The sequence below is a fragment of the Melanotaenia boesemani genome, chromosome 23, assembly GCF_017639745.1.
Source record: "Melanotaenia boesemani isolate fMelBoe1 chromosome 23, fMelBoe1.pri, whole genome shotgun sequence".
Lineage (NCBI taxonomy): Eukaryota > Metazoa > Chordata > Actinopteri > Atheriniformes > Melanotaeniidae > Melanotaenia > Melanotaenia boesemani.
The window spans coordinates 25,514,125-25,534,866 of NC_055704.1; the positions used below are offsets into that span (position 1 = coordinate 25,514,125).

Below are 20,742 nucleotides of genomic sequence, written 5' to 3' on the forward strand. Positions count from 1 at the left end.
CATATTTGGAAAATAGTTGCTCAAGTTCACACATGGTGATTAGATTTCTCAGGGCTATAAAAATAAAAAGTAGAAAATTGTCAGCCAGCCAGATGCTCCTTGTACTAGAAAATAACCATTTCTGCTTTTTTTTTTAAAAGCCATGGAAACCAAAGTAGTGTAGAATAAATGAGGTGGAAAATGGGAAACTTACACTATCCTCTACAATCTCTGGCTGTATGTTCTGATCCTGTTTTTTCTTTTAAACCACCTTCGAGACTAAGCTGACTTTAGCTTGCAGACTGACAACCTGATGAGCTTTACACTAAAACGTCTGGGAATCAGGCCCACGGCAGGCAGGTTGCCATCATCCTGCCGCTAAGCTGGACTCATGTGCTTCACCTCACCCAACAATTCGATAAAACAGGAGAGAAAGACCCTGCAAACAAGTCAGGAGCTAATGACAGTGCTGTGTTCAGGATTAAACTCATTTGGGGGACTGCATCACAGGTAATCCTGTAATAATTGATCTGTCACTTCTGATGTACTCGGATCATTTCTGTTAAGATGGTGGTACGTGTATCGTTCATTAAAATGGTATTAAGATCATACTTAAAAACATTTGAACAAGCAGCCAAATGATGTCAGTAAACCCATCAAGGTACATCGCTGTAATTCAGGTAAAAGAAGCATAATAAAGTCTTAGTATGAATAAATGTTAATAATAGATAATAATACATTTTTTATTGACATTTTTATTGGTTTTTACAGACTTTTGTCACAACAAAGTCAGTGAGAGCATCTTTTTGTCTGTTACATAGTAGTAATTCATTTGAAAGCAAACAAGAGGACAGTGACCATTTTCTAGCATAAAAGCAGAGGCAGTTTTAACATGCAGCAAAACAGGCAGGGTGTCGAACCAAATCCAAGGCAAGCAGAATATCAGCAGTCCCCGCGATCAAGGTTCCAACTCCAGTTTCCCACTTACAACGCCATGAACCCACCCGTTACAAATCACTGACAGAAGCTGCAGCAAAAGAAATTTATTAAAATTAATAAAGAAAAAAAAGTTTTTTGCTCCGAAAATTCACTCTAGGGGGCGTGGGTTGAAAAAACAAATTTCTAGAAGTCCTAATCCTATTATGTGCCGTTAGCATCGCTTTCAAAGGGATTCAGTAACATTTTAAAAAGCAACATTCAAGTCTTTCTAGTCAGCCAGCATGGTGATTGGTCAAAGAAACACAACAGGTTTAAATGTGTTAATGATATGTGAGTGATAACAGGGCCAAGAAGAAAGAAAACCCGACCTCTTGATCGCTCCGACCCAATATTTCCAAAGTTCCAAGATGGGACATGAGGAACAGTTTGGGCTATGTAAAAAAAAAAGAAAAAAGCAAACAAGGAAGAGGCCACGCAGAATGAAAGGTTTATATACGGAAACTTCACAACTTTTCCTTTTATTCTACCAGTACAGCACAGTGCACCGACTGGTCATGAGATCAAACCCTGGCCGCGCAATGCTTGTACTGAAGTTGTAAAAAATATTAACACAGCTGATTTTTAACCATTTGATTACTTTACAGTTCCAAAAGACTGAAAAACGTTGTGTAATTAAGTGCTAAGCTGGCATTAAGGTCAGAGACTGATTTCTAGTCTGAACAGTGTTTTAGGATCCAAGTTGAACAGCTCTCCCTCAGTATTTGGTCCCTAAGGGACACTTTATAAGTCCTTAGTTAAATGGCTACAGACAGAGGCCAAATGAAGAGGAAATCCTATCCCAAAACTCGGAGAGAAGGGAACATAGAGGAAAAAAAAGGTAAAGGAAAAATCACCAGACAGACTAAATGAACCTCCAACAAACAGACAAAAGCAGTTTTAAGACAGAGGTTGATAGGGTAAAATAGGTGAGTCCGTCTTCTGTCTTCTGGACCACTGCGTCCATCTGTGTGCCCGTTCACCCACCTGTCCAGCCACACTGTTTTGTCTCACTTGAGCAGAGCCTTTATGGCATCACTCTCAGCAGCTTCAAAGGCACTGATGCCGTCCGGTCCTTTCCGGTCTTTGTCAGCTCCCTGTGGAGGAGGAGAAGGGACATGAATATTAAAAATGCTTAATAGGCGTCAGCTCCTACTCACATCTGGTCAGAGGACACAGTGAAGAGCAGAAACCTGTAACCATCTCTGAGACCTGTATTCAACCATTCCCACATATTAAAACCAGCCACAGAACCAATCTGAACTAAAATATTTATTCTGTGTTTTCTGGTTTTCTCATTCCACCACAGCAGGAACTTATCTGAGATTAAAAAACAAAGATCCGGGTTTCCAACACGCATTAAGGTGCATTAGCTTAGCTCTTCTTCAAGGAAAGGGATGCATACCTGTAGTAAGCTGCTTCTTGGCAATGGAAATACTTCTTTTAAACCAGCTCTTTATGTAGAGCATCAATGAACCTTTGGGTCTGAAGTTCAATTTACTGCAGAACCACTTCTGGTCTAGACTCTGGATTTAGAAGCCTCTCATTCTGGCTCTACCTGTACTGCCTCTAACTCTGATTACAGCACACCTCTGCTGTGGCATCGCTTTGAAAAAGCTTGTTTCATACTCTGGAAGAAGCGAGAGCTTTGTTCTTGTTCTTGAGGCCAGAAGAACAGGAAGTTTTCATTGGTCCGGTCATCTCAAACCCCACGAGCAGCTTCGTCCGCGATGGGGCGGGGTTACTGCAGAGGAGATGTCTGTGTTTGTGCAACGAACAGCTGACCGGGTTATTTCATACTTAGTGAGAAACTTCGCCCGTGGCAGGGCGGGGCTGTACACGCGGCGGTGTCCGTGTCTTTAAACCCCACGGGTTGAACACTGTTACGGATGCCTGTCAGTTTTCCTAATGACTCCCTCTTATTTTGCATGCAAATGTCTGTGTGGAGATTGGCTCTGCTCGACACACCTTTGCTTCCTGCCTGCTGAGGATTGGCCAGTACTGACACGCCTTCACCTCCTCCCTCCTGATTGGATATCGGCCGGTCCAATCCCTGCTTCTGCTGTCACCCAACAGGGAATAAAGGACTGCTGCACTGCTGCACCTACTCATTCATTGGCAGCTCTTTCCACAAACAGTCTGTCCTTGGCTTGGAACTTGATTGTTAGGTGTGCTTTGACTGGTGGTGGATGTGAGTAGCAGGATTAGTTTGCTTTGAGTTCCTCCTTTTTGCTGATAGTCTGGCTTTTCTTTCTCTTATGTTTGGTAAGAAGTAAAACATTTTTGGCTTCTCTGGGTTGTAATTCGTTAGGCTATAGTTAAATGTTAAAATGTTTGTATTTTGTAAATAGTATTTCTGGTTAAATAAGTTTAGTTACTGGAGCTGCTTCACTTTTTGTTTTGTTTTTTTGTACTGGTACATGTTATAAACAACATGTTAAACTGTGTTTTGATTTAAGCAGCTTCGCCAACCTCAACACGTGGTCCACCACGCTTGTGTATTGTTCCACATTTGCTACATGACAATAAATTTCAACAGCTCCGTTTTTACTTGTCTGCATTACTCTGTGTCACGTCGCATATCTCCCAGCAGCGCTGGGTCATAACGCACGTTTACGTACTTTCTCACCACCTCGATCAGCTGCTCATTAAAACTATCCGTTCAGCCTCGCTTCAGGGGAAACGCAGAAGCAACAACTTTCTGCTGAGTGTGTGATGGATGGAAAAACCTCCTCACTGGGTATAACACCCCTAACCGAGATGGCGCGGTTAAACACAGCTAACAGTGCCACTCAGGGGCAGGAAACAAAAGTTCTTGGCCTGTAAACCTGCTGATTGTTGGCACAGCAGTCTATAAATAATGTAAAAAAAGGCCCCTGTTATTCTACAAAGGCAACAAACACAAACTTTCCCTTTTAATGTTCTCTGACTCAGTCTCTTAGGGCTCACCAGTCCAGAACAACACATGCAAAACACAGTGAAAGACGCCACGGCGCAAAACCATTTCAACTCCGAGGGATCCAGAATCGATGTGAAGGAGTTGTGAGCACACACAATCATTTGGTTACTGAGGACAGCAAACTCCCTCCTCAACAGACAAGGCAATACAAGAGCGGGAATGAAAAGTCGCCGCATTGAATGCGCTTGCAGTGACAACAGATTTAACAGGCGACAGGACTGAAGGGGCGTGCAGCGGAGAGACGTCCTTTTGTTTGAGCTGCCAGCTTCAGCCTCTTTGCTTGGAGCTTTCAGAGCCAAGGCAGAGAGAGTTTATTGTTGCGTGGAGAAGCAGGGCATCGACAACAACGTGACCCAGTTCAAGTCCCCAACAGCATGACGCAGTGTGGTTCAACTCGTTTCTCTGGCTCCAATTTCCATGCTACAGGAGCAAGAGAGCATTTCCCGGGCAAGGAGGATTTACCAGGGCCCAGTAACCTGTCAGATCCACATCTGTAATTGGAAAGGAGATGAAAGACAAAGTAGGAGAGACTTTCCTCAATTCATAACATGCCTCTCATTTCTTGGAAGCATGCATCTGTCAACACTCCAGCTCCGTTCGAGCCCTGTCATGCAGCTGTGAAGCGTGATGACTGGTGGGCCCTTGTCCCATTCAGCTCTGAATAAACCCAGAAACATTAAACATTATTCATACAGATGGTTTCAAGGTTCAACGAGTCTTTGTCGTCCCTGTGGGGTACTTTGCTATGCAGCAAGCAGTAAAACAATTATCTGTGCATAATCACACAGAAAAAATGAATAAATAAAAAACAGAAAATTAAGCTACTACAGAGAAATATGGAGAACTAACTATTAAAAGTTTGAGATTTATAATAAAGAAAACTTGTTAAAGCTGCAGGTGCTTCAGAGTAATTCATCTTTTAAGACTGTGAATAAATTCACTCTGATAATGTTTCCTGATACGAGCTGTTGCTTCAGCTAAAACACTGAACCACAGTAAACACTGCCATAAGGGGTTTCCAGAGTCAGTAAACATTTCTTACAGCTGCTCCACATCAGATACCTGCTAACTAATCACTGTACTCTACTCCGCCGAGGGAAGGTGAGACCAACACAAAGCTCCATTTCTTTCTTTTTCCTCCAGCTCTGGGGAAGTCATTAGTTTGTGTTCTCTATGTTATGTATGTTGCTAAGAAATCTAACAGTAACGTCCAATCAGGAGCAGCCAAAGATCAACCAGTGAGCAGAAAGTTCTATGTGTGTGTGAAAAGAAGAAAAATAATGCTCCTCTATGGCTGGAATAAAGCCAAGAAGACGTTTCTGATGCACGGTGGCGCCACAAAGCAGCTGAGCTGGAGTTGGTTTAGTGAGGATAGCAGGTAAATAGTAGCAGGAATAACTGGAAATGAGGAAAAAGTGGAAACATGGAAATAGTTTCTGTTGTGTGTTTGTTTCAATAACAATATTTTTTCTCCTGAAAGCCAAGACTTGAGAGAACGATGAGATGAGAAAAGGCTTGGTCACTGTTGGTCTGTGTGTTATTTCTACAAAGTTCTGTTAGTAATAAATTCTGCTTTCTTCTTCTGGTCGACCTTTATGCTGCTAAATCTATTCATACATTCATTTTACATCATTTTACCTCCCAATCTGACAGCTGAGAAACATCATGTCTGATGCTGGCTGCAGTTAAAAGGGTTGAGCTCATACGTGCATTTTTACATTGGAAAAAAGGAAAAAATAGGCAAACAAAAAACAGCACAAAATGACAGTTTTAAGGGTTAAAAGAGAATCCTGAAGACCTACGACAAATTCCATATTCATACCACATGTAGGCATCAGTAAAAGTCTAAATAATGATTCTGTCATATTTGTGTTACTGTTTCTCGGGATACACCACGCACACCGCCCTGCTCAGTCACACACTCCTGACACCACTTACAGTAATGAGCTTTCCTCAAGTTGAATAATGACCCCTCATGAACACCTCACTGTCCAAACATTACCCAGTCAGAGAGAAGCTGGTGGCCACCGACACACAGCCTAATGAATAAGAATAGACTCCCAGGGTGTCCGCAGTCAAACTGAGATGCATCATCATCATCCTGGATTATGGAGCCATACAAAGCAGCACAGGGTCAGTAACGTAATGCTACTGACCTGCCAAAGTGTCCATTAAGTTTTCATTATGCCACTGCTGAACAGAACTGAAAGGTCTCTCAGGTATACGCTCAAATGTTGGCCATGAGCTTCGGTCAGAAGGTATTTGCAATGCAACACTTACAACACTTACTGACCTTTTCCACCGTCCAGCAAAAAGGGAAGATCAATATGTGTATTGAGTAGATTGTCAGATAGGCTCTGCATGAGACACAGCTTTAGTAATACATCTCTAAAGCTGCACCAAATGAATAAAAGAGTGAATAAATAATGTGCAGACATGCGGTCAGTGTGAGAGGGAGAGCCTTATTACGCTGAGGTTTTCCAGTCATAATGGGATGATAGCTGCTGTGTACAGGGTCGCCGCCCTCTTTATCTGATCAACTGTTGTGTGCCGAGATCGTCCGTCACAGTTACACCGTGTACGTGTGGGAGGCCGAAGTTTACTTGGCTGTTCTGGACACAATCAAAAATAAATGATGTGACCTGCTCCCTGCTGTGTGTTCAGGAAGCGACGCAAAAAGGCAAGACAACTTTAAAATGAAAAGATAAGGACAGGAATTGGCTTGATGTAATAATACCACGTTTCTTCCCACTCATGCAGAGTTCCTCATAGAAGAAAAGGATGTTTGTGTAATCATGGGTGTGTCCAGACTTAGATTTAGCTGGCTGGAATCTGCAGACTGTGGTCCGTATTCACAGCCAGGATCTTACAGCTGGGTCACCTTTTGGGTTAGAAAAGGAAGAAAAAAAAAAAAGCTCTTGTGTAATTCATTACCACCACCAACAGCACACCGTGCAGTTGGTGGTGGCAGGTGTCAGCTCCCATGATGCACTAGAAAACCAAGCGATTTTTATCTGCCAACTCAACAGTCACAACCGGGTATTCTCAGGGGGCTCCTTTTATTTACTGCAGTGTGGTGGCTGCAGCCGTGGACACAGCGGCACGGACAATGCTGTGGCTCAGGACAGTCTACAAGCTACACTAGATGCATTAAGATCTGGTCCCTGTGGGGACATTTTGGCTGCATCTGGGTGTTAATTCTTGTTGGTGCTTAGGCAAGAATTTCGAGAAAAGCACTACAGCAGGTCTACTCAATGCGGTCCTACGAGGGCTACAATCCAGCAGGTTTTCCATGTATCCCTGCTTCAACACACCTGAATCAAACTGACCTCTTGAACCCTAGGGCTTTTGGAGGTGTAGTTCGCCTGAACAGACCTATCCAAATGAAATAAGCAATAACTCTGTAATATTCAGGTCAATATACATAACCTTGGTCTCAATGGATGGGTAAGACCCTATGGAATATAAATCCAGTGTCAGAAACATTGTGAATGTTAATATGTCTGTGCAAATTGTGATCAACCATAGGTAAAAATAAAAAAATGATCCTCGCCTAATTATTTATTTATTTTTTTTTACACAGATGAAAACATCATGATAGAAATCATTCTGTGCATAAAGATACCACTCAGCAACTCCTTGACTACAACTGTACAAAGTTTCATGAGAACAGAACAAAGCTCGTAGCTTTTATGCAGGTTTTAGTGTGGATAGGACCAGTGCTGTGTCTGTATTTCCTCCAGAGCTTCTAACACGGTGTATTTGGTTTTTTGTAATTTCTTGGACATGTTTATGGCTTTTATCCTTCGTTCTAAATGGATAAAAAGTCAAAATGAAGCAAAGAAATGAACGCTGTTCGATTTTCGCTCTTTCCGGTGCGCCCACGTGCGTAACTGCAGCAAAATGGCAACGATGCTCCTTTGTTTCCACACAAGTATTTATACCTGACAGATAAAGTGTCGTTCATGTGTAAGATATCGTTGGAAAGCTCGTAAGATGTAGAATTTGACCAAACTTTATTTACACTGCCAAGACCCACAACAAGACAACAAAATGGCTGTGAATGGGTGCATATGACATGTTAGCGCATGACGCAGTTTTACGATTATAAATTACTACGCTGTGAGTTTTGGTCGAAGAAACGTGTGGATAGACTGAAAATGACCACAAAAAGGTAAGAAAATAAAACATATCGCTGTTTGTGAGAGTATCTTTGGGGTTTGGTGTATTTGGTGATAAACATGCTGTCTGATAAGGCTGCTGTGATATGCGACGGTTAGCTTTGTGTTTGTTTTGAGACTGACGTGAGGTGCTTGGTGAATATCTTTTCATGCTTGGTATCATATGAAAGTGCAGCTTTTCTAGTTTCATTTGACACCCAACATGTTGGGGTGGAGTAAACGGATCACGTGTTGTGTTGCATTTTGTTTCGGGTGTTACTCGTTATGGTGGCGCTGTTGTTTGTGGCATACGTATTTTAAAGTTATTAAACAAATACTTTGTTGACTAAATGCACTTGGAGAGTTGATTTAGTGGCATTAGGTTTTCTTCTTTCAGACACATTATAAATAAAATATCCTTATATCACTAAAGTAACTTTTTTACACACATGAACTTGTGTTTACACCTGTTGGACCCACCGGTGGGTCCGTCGGGCTTAACAGGTTAATAAGTCATTGTGCAGAACTTGATAGGCTGTTGCCCCCGTAGGAGAACTTGAGTAGCCCTGCACTACCCATTACCCAAACCCATTAGTTCACTTCAATCCTGTTCTCCACTATAATCCCAGGTCAGATGAGTGATGGCGTCAACTCATTTCTTAAGCCACTACTGGCTTTTTAAGGTCTACCAAGAGTCTTTCGTTCGCACAGAAGATGCGGTTTTTGTAAAGCTGCCCATCCAGCATGCAGAACTGCTTCTAACCTTTAGGATAATGATGGGTGGACACTAAACATGTGACTGGTAGCAAGGAGTAGTATTCAGGTTTTAAACTCAAATACCTTAGTGAAACGTGGAAGTGTGGCAAGATCCAAACTTAAACCAAATCATGTACAATATCAAATTTCAAGAAATTCACAGACTACATTTCAGAGCAAAAAGTTTTTTTCCTTTTACTGCTATACTCTGAAGTGGTCACCTTAGGCACCGATACCCCCTCCCATTCCTCCTGGACATGGGAATGCTCTCTGGATGTCACATTCTGACCACTTGCATTTTCAATTTTGCCAGATGAAACATTGAGAAGACAATTTTCTCTGACATTCACAGGGTCATGTGCCATGAATTCACCCTGCAGGATGAGACTGTTGGAACCATGAGTTATGGTAATATTGTCAGAAACCTTAGGGGATAACATTTGGAACAAGTGAACTGTGGTACATGTCACTGTGTGCTCACAAAAACTATTAAAAAATGTACAGGTTTTCTGGCCTGTTTGCTAGATCTGCCTCCTTATGATTCTTCCTCATCCCCAAAATGAAAAATCAGCTGGAGGTGTCATCACTTCATACCCTGAAGGTGATCCAGAAACAGTTGCAGATGTGTGTCATGTTGCCTCATGAAACTGAGTTAAAAAAGGTTACTGGTATAAATACCCCAGCACAGAATGGGACACCCTTTCATTTAAACAGATGCTGCCATGCTAAGATTTATTATGCATGACCTACAAGCTTTTCTTTAGCAATTTTCAGCAGCAACATTGGAACCTCAGTGTGAGGTAAATGATAAACTGCAATGGCTGCAAACCATTACATAATTGTCTGATGGCAGTAATCTAAGATGGTCACAATTATTGCTTAATCATTTTGATTAACCTGTGCAGAAACAGTTAAAACAAAGATGTATATTTACACATTTTCTTTTATCAGATACAGCAGATTGGCACACTTTCAATAATGTCATCTCTATGTGCCCATCTTCTGCTGCTCGTAAGGTTTTGCTGCTAAACTGAAACACAGGGATTGTTTTAGCTTTTTACAGATCCAGCTGCTAAGCTTTTGGATTGTGGCATGTTTTTTCCTACCCAGAGATCACTCAGAATACTGAATCTTAGACAATATGACAGCCAAACAACCAGATTACAACTTTGTGTGCACACATGCAAGTCAGCGTAGTATCAGCATCTCTTCCTGCTTGCCAACACTGTGTTAGCAACTTCTACAGAAAATAATTCGGAGTGTTGAACTGCTGTCTGCTTTTTCCAGTTCATCTTTGAGCTAACAGTACTGATGGCCGGCTCAGAGCAGCTGCCATCTGCATGCTGATTGCTTGAAAGATTTTCCTGGCTTATCACTACAAGCGCTTCCTGGGACTGTGGCGGTGTTTGTAAAAGAAAAAATAAATAAAAATGGGGGCTTGATGCAGCTGACTGGTTAGAAGAATAATGCCTGCAGCAGGAACTTAACTTACCGATGACGAATAAGCCGGAGTTATGTTTTCCTAACCCGAGACTGAACTTGTGAAAGCCCACTTCCTCACTTCTTTGTAAATGTTGTCAAACTAAATTAAAGCTAGACTGAGACAGCTATTTAAGGAACCTTTCATTTACACATGCAGCTGCTCAGTTATTCTTAGAAGATCTAGACCTTTAAGAGCTAAGTTTTCTCTTCAGTTTAAGTACAGTGAGTAAAAGGTCCCACTGAAATATCATGTATGTTAAATGGCAGAGAAAACTTAGACACACAAGACAAATGGCTACTCTGACACGGTCCACAGAGACAACTTCCTTGCAGTTAGGCCCATCTAAACTTGGCAAAGAAGAGCACCAGCAGCCCACATGAGCAGATTTTTTTTTACAGTTTCCTCTTATTACGCATCAACTTGAGTCATTTAGTCAGGTAAGAAGCATCAGTGAGTCTGGAAGAGAAAGTTTCGCCTGTAATAAAACCAGCACGGTGGAAATCTGTTTTCCATGGCTGGATAATGCTGGCTGGATTGGACCAGCTGTGCCTGGCTCTCTCCTCACAGCTGGCTTTGATCATGTGACTGTATCTCTGAATGTGGTGGGGTTTGAAAGTGTTCTAGAGCTTAACACCTGAGGAAGGTTTAAAAGATGGTGCAGATGGCTGTGCGCTCATGAATGACGTGGTTACACAAAAACAAGTGAACAGCAGCAAGACTGTGTCGCACTCTATGAACATTCCAGCACAGCCTCCATAGGACCGCGGTAAAGGGCCTTTTGTCCAGCGACTTACCTCATCAGCACTTATGAAGCATCTGACACATCAACATGCGCTGATGAGTGAAAGACACCACAGACCGCGGGTGTGCAGATGCATGAGTGAATGCATGTGCCAATTAGCGTACAAACCTTTTCTAGCAGGATCTTGACACATGAGAGGTGGCCCTCAAAACAGGCAGAGATCAGAGGAGTGAGCCCATGTTTGTCTGGAGCCTGCAAGGACAGCATGTAGGAAGAGTTAAGAAAAAAGCACTTCCTTAAAAATTTTCTCTTTAATTTATATGAGGAGGTAATGAGTACAAACCATTACATGGAATGGCTACAGGTCCACCTGTAGCTAAAACACTAAAATCTATTACAACTAAATGTGGAGTCTAGAAAATTCTTACACTTCTTCAGTCGTCATGTCATAAGGTGTAATTTCAAACATTTGAACAATGAGATAACACAAGAAAGGGAAACAGCAAAGTTCTGTTATTTTTGTGGTCAAAGCAAAAGCAGTCAGTATGCAAATGAGACTGCTGTGTCCCTTACGTTGACATCTGCTCCCTTAGAAATGAGGAACTGCACCACATCCACCTGACCAAAGTCTGCAGCGTAATGAAGAGGCTTCCTCCCACCATCCAGGGTCCGATTTACATCCTCGGCCTGGAAAAGAGAAAAGCAGGATATGCTTACAAGGACCATAATGAGCAAACATTAAACCACCACTCTTAAAGGTGGACCCTCACTAATCTGACATGTTCACAATGTAAATTAATGCCATCCGTACGTTTCCCTTCATTTATTACATTCAACATTCAAACAGACGCATATTCACCATCCTTTCTCCATCCCCATAACACAAACCACACACAGACGAGCACCAGGAGACGCTCAAGTGATGAGACCTGTTGGAAGGCAATCAGCCTTTTAGTTTTGACTTTTCCCAAAACATTGCAGTATTCATTCATGATCTCCATAAAATCAAGCTGAAACATGTATTATTCGAGATGTTTGGTCTCCAAAGGAGAATTCAGAAGCAGAGGGACAGAGAGGTTTTTGTTTCTTGTTACACTAAAGCTTTATATTAAAAAAAAAAAAAACAAAACACCTGAGCATAGGATGACAGAGCTAGCTTGACTTTGTTATCCTGCAGCAGCTACGAGCAAATCTAATAACGCTGGATGCCAATAAAAAGGAAGGAATGAGCTAATAATAGCACGGAGAAAAAGTATACGCTGCTAGAATAACGCTAATATATTACATACACCCTGGACTTTAATCATAAAATCATGAGGTGGTGTCCTTACCTGGCCCTGATTCATATTTTATAGTTTCATGATAAAAATTTCTTATCTACTCTGAGTGAAATGAACACTGTAATTTTCAAGCTGCTACAGCTCCATCGGTGGGACTTGATCAGAGCAGACACACTTTATGTCGTTAATGTCTTTAAACTTGCACATAACAGCCCTGATTTAAATGACCTTGATATTGTGGATGCTTCCTCACGGAAAATGCTTTGTTTGTTTGTGACAACCATCTAATACAAAACAATAACATCAACCACCGTGCACCAACATCATCTGCTCACCTTTATCACAACCTCCACAGGAGGTCAAGTTCAACATAATGAAGACAATTTCTCATTTTTTATCCTCTCGCCCTGAACCCATCAGCAGGGACACAGTTCGAGCTGCAGCCTCTTCTAATAGCAGCTAAATGTTACCTTTAATGGCCAAAATCAAATTTTGTTTCATTTTCATGATTTTAGGAGAGAGGGAGAGAAAACAGACCTGTGTTAGAAAAAGAAATAAAATGAAAAATACTTTATTAACCCCAGGGGAAATTACAAAAAGCAATTTGAAATAAAAGACTTAGTTTGAGTTACAATGGACACGTCAGAAATAAGCCAAGCCAACTTTCTAAAGCAGTGTACACAGCTACCGAACAAAGCGGTAAACAGAAAATAACTAAAAGACCAAAAAGACAAACACTCCTTCCATGACTTCAATGCTTTGTTCATATACTTTAAAGCCAGATAAAACCAGATTGGTTTTGTGCTGCACGTCTAGACTGCACCAATTAGCATTTTACAAGCCTGGATATACTGAAGTGGATCTACATCAAAATCATTTTCACACGTCCTGTAGATCTTAAAATTTACTGTAAAGGAATTTTGTCTCAAGAGGAAGCCAGAGAGCACAGTAAAGGCTTCACTGTTTAACCAGCCAGCTCCCTTGCATTATGTTTGGATGTCTTCATAAGATCCAAGTTTCTTCACAGCAAGTGTTTAAATTTCACAAATGAAACACTGACTTACTTTACAATATTGATAATTAACCAAACAGTCATCATTACAGATGAATTGGCAGCTTCAATGAACAAATTCAACTTGCAGTAACCACACTGCCATTTCTGCAGAACTCTTTCTGCATCACGTTCTGCCTGCTGGTACTTTATCTACATATACTTCCGAGTATGTATGCAAACGATCAAGAGCATTTGCAGCCATGTCTCTGGGCTCTTAAGTTAGCTTTACACCGTTTTAGCCATTTAACAAGCCCCACTGTGCCACAGGCGCCTGATAATCTTGCTAAAACATCATGATTAATATGTAGATACTGTAAAACGACGCTACCTGCTGAATAGTGACTGATGTGGAACACAGATCTTAATCATCACACAAACTTAAAGAGGGTTAAACTCGGGCCGAATGATTAATCGTTTTAAAATCAAAATTTAAAACGCTGCAATTAGTAAATCAAAACAAGTGCGGTTAATTTACGTGTAGCATGGTGCCTGATCCTGGTTTCAAACTTCAAAACAGCGTCCACAGTTTAACAAATCCACCCGCTTCAGAGGTCATTCCTGTTTAACAGCAGGGTAACCAAACGTCCTCTTTTAGCGAGACGTTTCCTCTTTTTGAGATTAAAAACAGTGTCCAGCCAGGATTTCAATATTGTCAGATTTTTCGCTCTCAGCCTCAAAAATGTTTACATCAGATTTACCCACACTTACATTTTATTATGCTCCCTCTCACAGCTGCTCCGCATGGCAGAGCTGAGCAGAATAGCCGACATGAGAAGGAAAAAGGGAAGAAAAAACAAAAAACCTAAGAATGAGGACAAGGACAGCAACTGTCGAAATTGTGCAGGTTTCTGAGGAAAAACTATGTGTGTTTAGGGCATGTTGAGCGGTTGGAAACAAGTTCATAGCGATGCTTTACCACCGCCAACTGCTGTCTAAACCCGACGTTGGCTGGGAGTGAACTCTGAACTTAGCCCTGCCCACTCGTGCAGGAATTGACTTAACAACCACGGCAAAGTAAAAGACGCACGGAAGTATGAGGACGGCAATGTATGACAATGTTTGAAATGGATGGCACTATTTAAAGATGTAAGGGAACATAAATGGGCCTTAACTGGGCGTTTGTGCGAAACTGTGGAGAAAGTTTGGTTTACTCTCCTTCCTCATCCAACGTTTCCCAGCGAGAAGGTTCTACACCTTATAAACACGAAGCTAAGCTACATTAAAATGTGATGGCTACACGCAGCTGAGAACTTACGTCACATTTTCAGACCTCATTACAGATTAATTTTCATAAATGACTGAAAGACAGAAAACACCAAGAACAGAAAACTGTCCAACTTCTGAAATGTCCCGATGAAGTGAATAAAGATGTTTTACTGAGGGGAGAACCTCTTACAGATAATGTGTTGACAATGATTAAACCTACGAAGTATACTGGATCGATTTTAAGCTTAACACAATTAAAAAATGACTACAATGATCGTAGATTCAGCTGGTTCAAGGGTTTTCAAAAATATTTGTTTCTCAGAACTAATGGATTCTAAAATTTTGTATTTAGTCAGATATTAATTAGCACGCGTAACGAAACTTAAATGACACTTTGGTTTCTGCTGGTTCACCCATCTCTACCCATTTTAAACAGGCACTGCAGCTACAGCATCTCCCTGGAGGACCCATTGTTTACTGTGTTGCCAACTTAGCAACTTGTCGCTGTAATTAGAGCATTTAAAACATCTACAGTGACTCTTAAAGAAAAAAGGAACTAGTGACAACTTTAGAGACTTTTTCTGGTGTTACTGGAGATTTTGAAACTTCTGTGAAAACACTTAGCGCTTCGTTCTCTTCTCAATAAGTCGCGGTTGCTACCGTGGGCCCAACCCCGTCCAGAAGCGCTCACAAGAGGATCGTCCTCAAGCTGCAGCAAGAACAGGAGATGGAAAAGAAGGAGACTTCGCTCCATCACCAGCCTGAAAATGAAGTTAAGCTGAAGTTAAGCTGCTACCGACTGATTACGTCCTGCCTTAAAGTTAAAAATGCTCATCTGTTTAAATGCTTAATAGGTTTTAAAAAGTAGATAATCTTAACTAGTTTCTTTGTTCTATCGTTTACTTGATCTTGTCCCAAGTATTGTGAAGACACATTTAACTATCGTGACAACCCAAGCTGGTTCAGCTGCATCTCCCTGATGGACATGAAGTTCTCAGCAGAATCAGCCCCTGGGAGAGTTAAAAAAAACAGGATTTCTGTTTGATTTTCAGGTGGCTGAAGCATCATATTTTCCAACATGCGTTCTCTGCTGGTCTGTGTGAACACCTGCATGTGCAGACAGGTGTGTGTGTGGCATGGGATGTGTGTGTGTGAAACTCAGCTGTGTGCAGAACAGAAATTATGTAGAGTTGTGATGCAATCAAATAACAGACTAGTTTTTACAACAAGAACAATGTATGAACCTGTTCGAGAGGAAATGTAACCTTCAGGTTTCAGTATTTGGTCGCTGGTGCGTATCTCAGCTTTGCATCCTTGTGTAGAAATATAGAGCAGTTATAGTCACATATATGAAATATATTCCTGCATGAACACTTAACAGAACTGGTCAGAAAAAATTGCAATTACATTTTTCCCATAACTTTTAGGCCAAGTTGGAACATTTTTTTCTTTTACTTGGTCTTGTTTAAATTTCAAAATTTATGTTTAGATTCCATCCAAACTATTCAGGCGGTTTGGTTTTCACACCACAGTGTGATCAACATGTTGATCAGCACACCCCTTCATGCTACGCTCCTATTAGCCGATTAGTAGATGTGGGTTATAAAACCACACACGGTGAAATGGCCATCCTAAAAATACCTGACACTGTTAGAAAATTATTACAAGCTAATTTTGGTTGCAGGATCATCGCAGCCCAAATTTGAAACTCCCAAATAATAAGATGCAAGGGCAAGACCAATGAAACTGTCATGACTGTCTCATAATGGTCATCTTTTGTCCAGGACGAGCAAATCCTGCAGTGCATACCTGGCCACCAATCTGTAAAGAAGCGGTGCTAACTAGGGCTGCAACTAATGACTATTCTGATGGTCGATTAGTCACCGACTATTAAAACGACTAGCCGACCAATCGGATTATGTATCTCATGATTATTATATATGGATCTTATTTCACTTTCAGCTTTGAAATCTTGCATGAGGTTGTTAAGTAAGTCCGACATGCCTCCTCTTTAAATGTTCGAGCATTGCAGACGTACTTCTGTGGTACACAAGGTCCGCTTTACAAACCTCACATGTATTTAATTTATTTTGTAAGTTTAACGTGAAGTTATCCCAGACTTTTAACGTTCTCTGCTGCCGTTTTCCTCCCTGGACTGCCAACATATTTTTCCCTTGGCGGACTTTATTGCGCATGTGCAACTCTCAGCAGAGATAGGATTAGAAGACGATGTCTCACTCTATAGTTTTTTTTTTCCGACAATAGTCGACGGCTAAATTCGTTGTCGACTATTTTTATTGTCGACAACGTCGACTAATCGTTGCAGCCCTAGTGCTAACAAGGTCGCCCTTCTTCATCTCCTTATATTGTCAACATTTGAAAAAGAATAAGAGCACTTGACACACCACAAAGAAAACTTCTGTCATCTAAGATTACAATCTGCATCTGTTCAAGAAAACCTAGATAACCAGTTGAGTATGTGGTGGAACAAACCTTACACAATAAGACAAAGAAGAAGACTGTAGATAATAAACTTAAACAGCTGTTCATGACTTTTTGAGTCCACATGGCCATATTGTTGTCAATAGTGTTGCTCGTTTAGGAAAAAATAAAGCTGTCGTTTTCCATCATCACTACACCTCACCTTCTCATGAACTCACTCAAAATGCTGAACAACCAAAACAGAAAGCGCTCTCTGACAGACACAATGCCATTTAAACAGCCCAAAGGGCAAATAGCAAAAGACCTGAAGGAATCCAACAATGGCAACGCAGACAAAAGTTTCAGTCCACCAACTGTTGGCTTGAACTATTAAACTCCTCACCCTGATGTGTGTGAAAGCACAACATCAAACAAGTTCTGAGGCCGTACATTTAATTTTAGTTATACAATGCCAGTTCACAGGAAAAAGCCAATTCAAGCACTTTGCACAGATTTCCAAAGTACAAGAAAAAAATACATCTGAAAACAAACGGGGGAGCTCAGCAATTAACTGAATGTCTTCCACTGACAAGACAAAGGCACATGGGTGTAAATAAGGGGGAATTTGGTAATTTTATAATTTTACAGCACAAGACCTGAGTAAGAATTTCCCCTCTTCAGAAAATATCGAGTTCTCCGTTGACTGATTTTTCAATGCAAACAATGAAACATTATACAACCGTGGTTAACGAGTGACACCTAACTATTTTAATTTTAGAACAAACGTCTGCTAGCTAGCAAGGGCTGTGCTGGTGGGTTCTGCAGCGGACGAGCCCCCATCTGAAAGGCGGCAGCTGAGACCCCCGCCCACCTCTGCCGAGGCTAGTTACACTTCAGGGTCCTGTGGCCTGTCTGGTGTGTTAGCCTGCTAGCTGTTAGCCTAACACAACTAACCGCACATTCACAATCTATCCTTCTACCGACTTATCACATCAATTCTCCAATAACGTATATACTACCTAAACATATCCTGTTGTTGCTGGGGCGGAAATGACTAAATAATTATTTTTTTTAAAAAAAGAAGAAGATGGTGGGTATTATTACTGAGTAGTAGCTATTGTTGGTTAGCTTACCAACAGGTTACTTCAAACGCAAAGTCCTATTAGGTGCATTAGCCGAATTAAATATCACAAACACCCAAAGCCTAATCTGCACCCTTTTTAATGGTTAATTAATATTATAGGGTCGTGATTAAAGAAGCAAGTTAAACAATGACCCACTGTCTATGTGCCATGTAACCGTAGCACGGCGTGTCGCTAACCTAGACTTGTGTTATAAGTCTTTTCTGAACAATGGGGGATAGGATGTTCACAAACAAAACAGTCTAATGCCAATAAATTACAGTTAATCCATAAACCCCAAACAGTTTCCTATTTCTGCATTACCCAATTTACCGTTACCCAACTCTAGCCAACGTTAGCTAGCTAGCTGGCATGTCTACTCACTACCTTAGCTAAGCTGCCACCTGTCAGAATATTAATGCGCACAACTGCCCATCCTGGAATAAAAGTAATTTTACCGTTACTAGTTTGGCTTTGACCTCATCCAGGTCCCCAGTCTTCAATGCCCACATCAGTTCTTTATCTGCCATCTTGCTGTGTTTGGTCCGGTGTTGCACCTTCCCAGTTGTGTTGCAGGGCAGGGAACAAGTTAAATGCGTTAAAAGTTAGCTAGCTATGGCTACAGGGGAAAAACTCCTTCTCGTCAATGCGTCCGTAAAGCTCGACTGGATACAGGGCTGATTTAATACACCAAATAGCCGTTTTTGTTTGATTTAGCAACTCTTCGCGGAGTGACAAGTAGAAAACAGTTCAACAGAAGTTCTAAAAGACAAAGTGGCAAAGAGGGATCCGCCTTTCAGCACACCAGAAACGTTTCCGCCGCAGTTACCCGGAAGTTAACGTTGAACTGGAAGTTTGATGTTACCTTTAAGTACTTGTGTTGAAGAGATTAATCCACACTGTCTTATTATACAAAACACGTTTAAATATTTATAATGTTTATAAGGCATTCAGGATGTAGATAAAAAGTATTCTGTTTAACTCAGAAAACTTACTAAGCCACGGATTAATAACTAAATATAATATCTTTTACCTTTACCATATGATGTTAAAAAATGGACTGAACACCCGCGAATGTATCATTTCGGGTGCTGTTCGCTCCATGCAACTGCTCAGGATTAAACTAATCTGATATTTTATTGATTTCTTTGTCATATCAAGATTCTGCTTCTCTCTATAAAGCACAGCCTGTAAAACAGTAGAAGTGTTTTATTTCTTTTGCCAATCTTTATTCATTTTCAGAAGCATAACCCACAGTAAAGTAAAAAATAAAGGCAATCCCCACTGGAATTAGAAAACAAATTCTACAAAACTACAAAAAATAATATCAAGTTAGAAGATAATCTCAGTGCACGAGTCTGTATAGTCAGGCAGAAACAAGCCTTTTAAGACCAAACATTTCACACTGGCAGTTAAACCACAGTCCCCTTTCTTTAAATAGCTGTGGCCATTCACATGAGATCGTGTCACGCGCTTTCTTTTTAAAAAAAACCATACTACATAATGTGCCATGCTACTTTTTTAAAAACTGTTTAGTGTTAAATCTATATCTGTACATACATATAATATATATATATATATATATATATATATATATATATATATATATATATATATATATATATATATATATATATATATATATATATATATATGTATATATATATATAGTTTACTTATTTATAGTTTTACTTTATAAAAAAAGATTAAATATTTAAATGACTGGGACCACAGAAACTCAACAAACATATTAAATGAAACCAATCCAGATGGCAAGATTTGCCCCAAAACCCTTATTTATCATTTAGCATTAATGGTGTCTTCACAGACGTGTGACTTACCCAAGCTTGTGTGCTAATGTATCCCCATGCTGCCATGGATGCAAACTTAAAATTGAGTGCTGATAAGAAGCTGGATGGCTTCTCTCCTCTTTAGCCTGGAGGAAGCCACGTCCATGCTTTCCAAACAACAGTTTGAGTTTTATTTTATTTTGGTTATTTTTTTAGGAACTCCTGATGAGCTTAGTTTACCTAAGCAAATTTGTTCAGCACAACAATATATAGCACTTTTCCTGTCAGCTTGACCACTCAAAGTGCTTTACACTGCATATCACATTAACACACACATTCATACCCCGATAGACACATCGGGAGGCTCGGGGTTCAGTGTCTTGCACAAGCACACTTAGGCATGCAGTCAGCTAAGTCTGGACTCGATCCACTGCTCTTCCTCCTGAGCTACAGCCTCCTCGATGCATTTTAGTTGTCTGTGTGCAAGAGCCTGAAGAAGAAACAGCATTTAATTCCTGATATCTGGTCTTGCTTCTTTATTTAAAAAGTTCCGGTATTATTTATGTGTGGACAAGCAGTTATTCTGATGGAGGGCAGCTGGAAGTCAATGCCAGCTAGATGATTTTCTTGGGTTTCTAAATTCTTTACTCACTTTTAAAAGAAATGTTCAGAATCCTTATTATAATGTAGTTTCCAAAAAGAAGCTTCTCAAGTCGAGATATTGGTCCCATATCCTTAACAATCTGTTTTCTCTAATAGAAATCCAGAGATACTATGTAGGATTTATTTATAGTTTACCAAGCAGAGCAAATTTAG

The 20,742-nt window shown here is 40.6% G+C and overlaps 1 protein-coding gene across 2 annotated transcripts; it reads right to left on the bottom strand.

Moving 5' to 3' along the window:
- Positions 1 to 716: 716 nt before the first annotated feature.
- Positions 717 to 18,965, bottom strand: mtpn (myotrophin). Of its 2 annotated transcripts, XM_041977734.1 has the most exons (5): positions 18,595 to 18,965; positions 11,628 to 11,741; positions 11,223 to 11,306; positions 1,942 to 2,051; positions 717 to 1,006 (listed from the first exon to the last, which is right to left on the bottom strand). In XM_041977734.1, the coding sequence occupies exons 1-4, from the start codon at positions 18,664 to 18,666 to the stop codon at positions 1,965 to 1,967; spliced, it is 357 nt and encodes a 118-aa protein (XP_041833668.1). In that variant the 5' UTR covers positions 18,667 to 18,965; the 3' UTR covers positions 717 to 1,006; positions 1,942 to 1,964. The 2 variants fall into 2 exon arrangements, with proteins under 2 accessions (XP_041833668.1, XP_041833667.1); XM_041977733.1 differs by having other exon boundaries at positions 717 to 2,051; positions 18,595 to 18,963.
- Between the last annotated feature and the right edge of the window lie 1,777 nt (positions 18,966 to 20,742).

Excerpts from the sequence above, each read along its gene's own strand:
- mtpn (XM_041977734.1), bottom strand. The coding sequence starts at position 18,666 with ATGGCAGATAAAGAACTGATGTGGGCATTGAAGACTGGGGACCTGGAT. Across the intron at positions 11,742-18,594 it reads TCAAAGCCAAACTAGTAACG|GCCGAGGATGTAAATCGGAC; the intron begins GTAAAATTACTT and ends TCTCTTTTCCAG. Across the intron at positions 2,052-11,222 it reads TCAAGATCCTGCTAGAAAAG|GGAGCTGACAAAGACCGGAA; the intron begins GTTTGTACGCTA and ends CCTCCTCCACAG.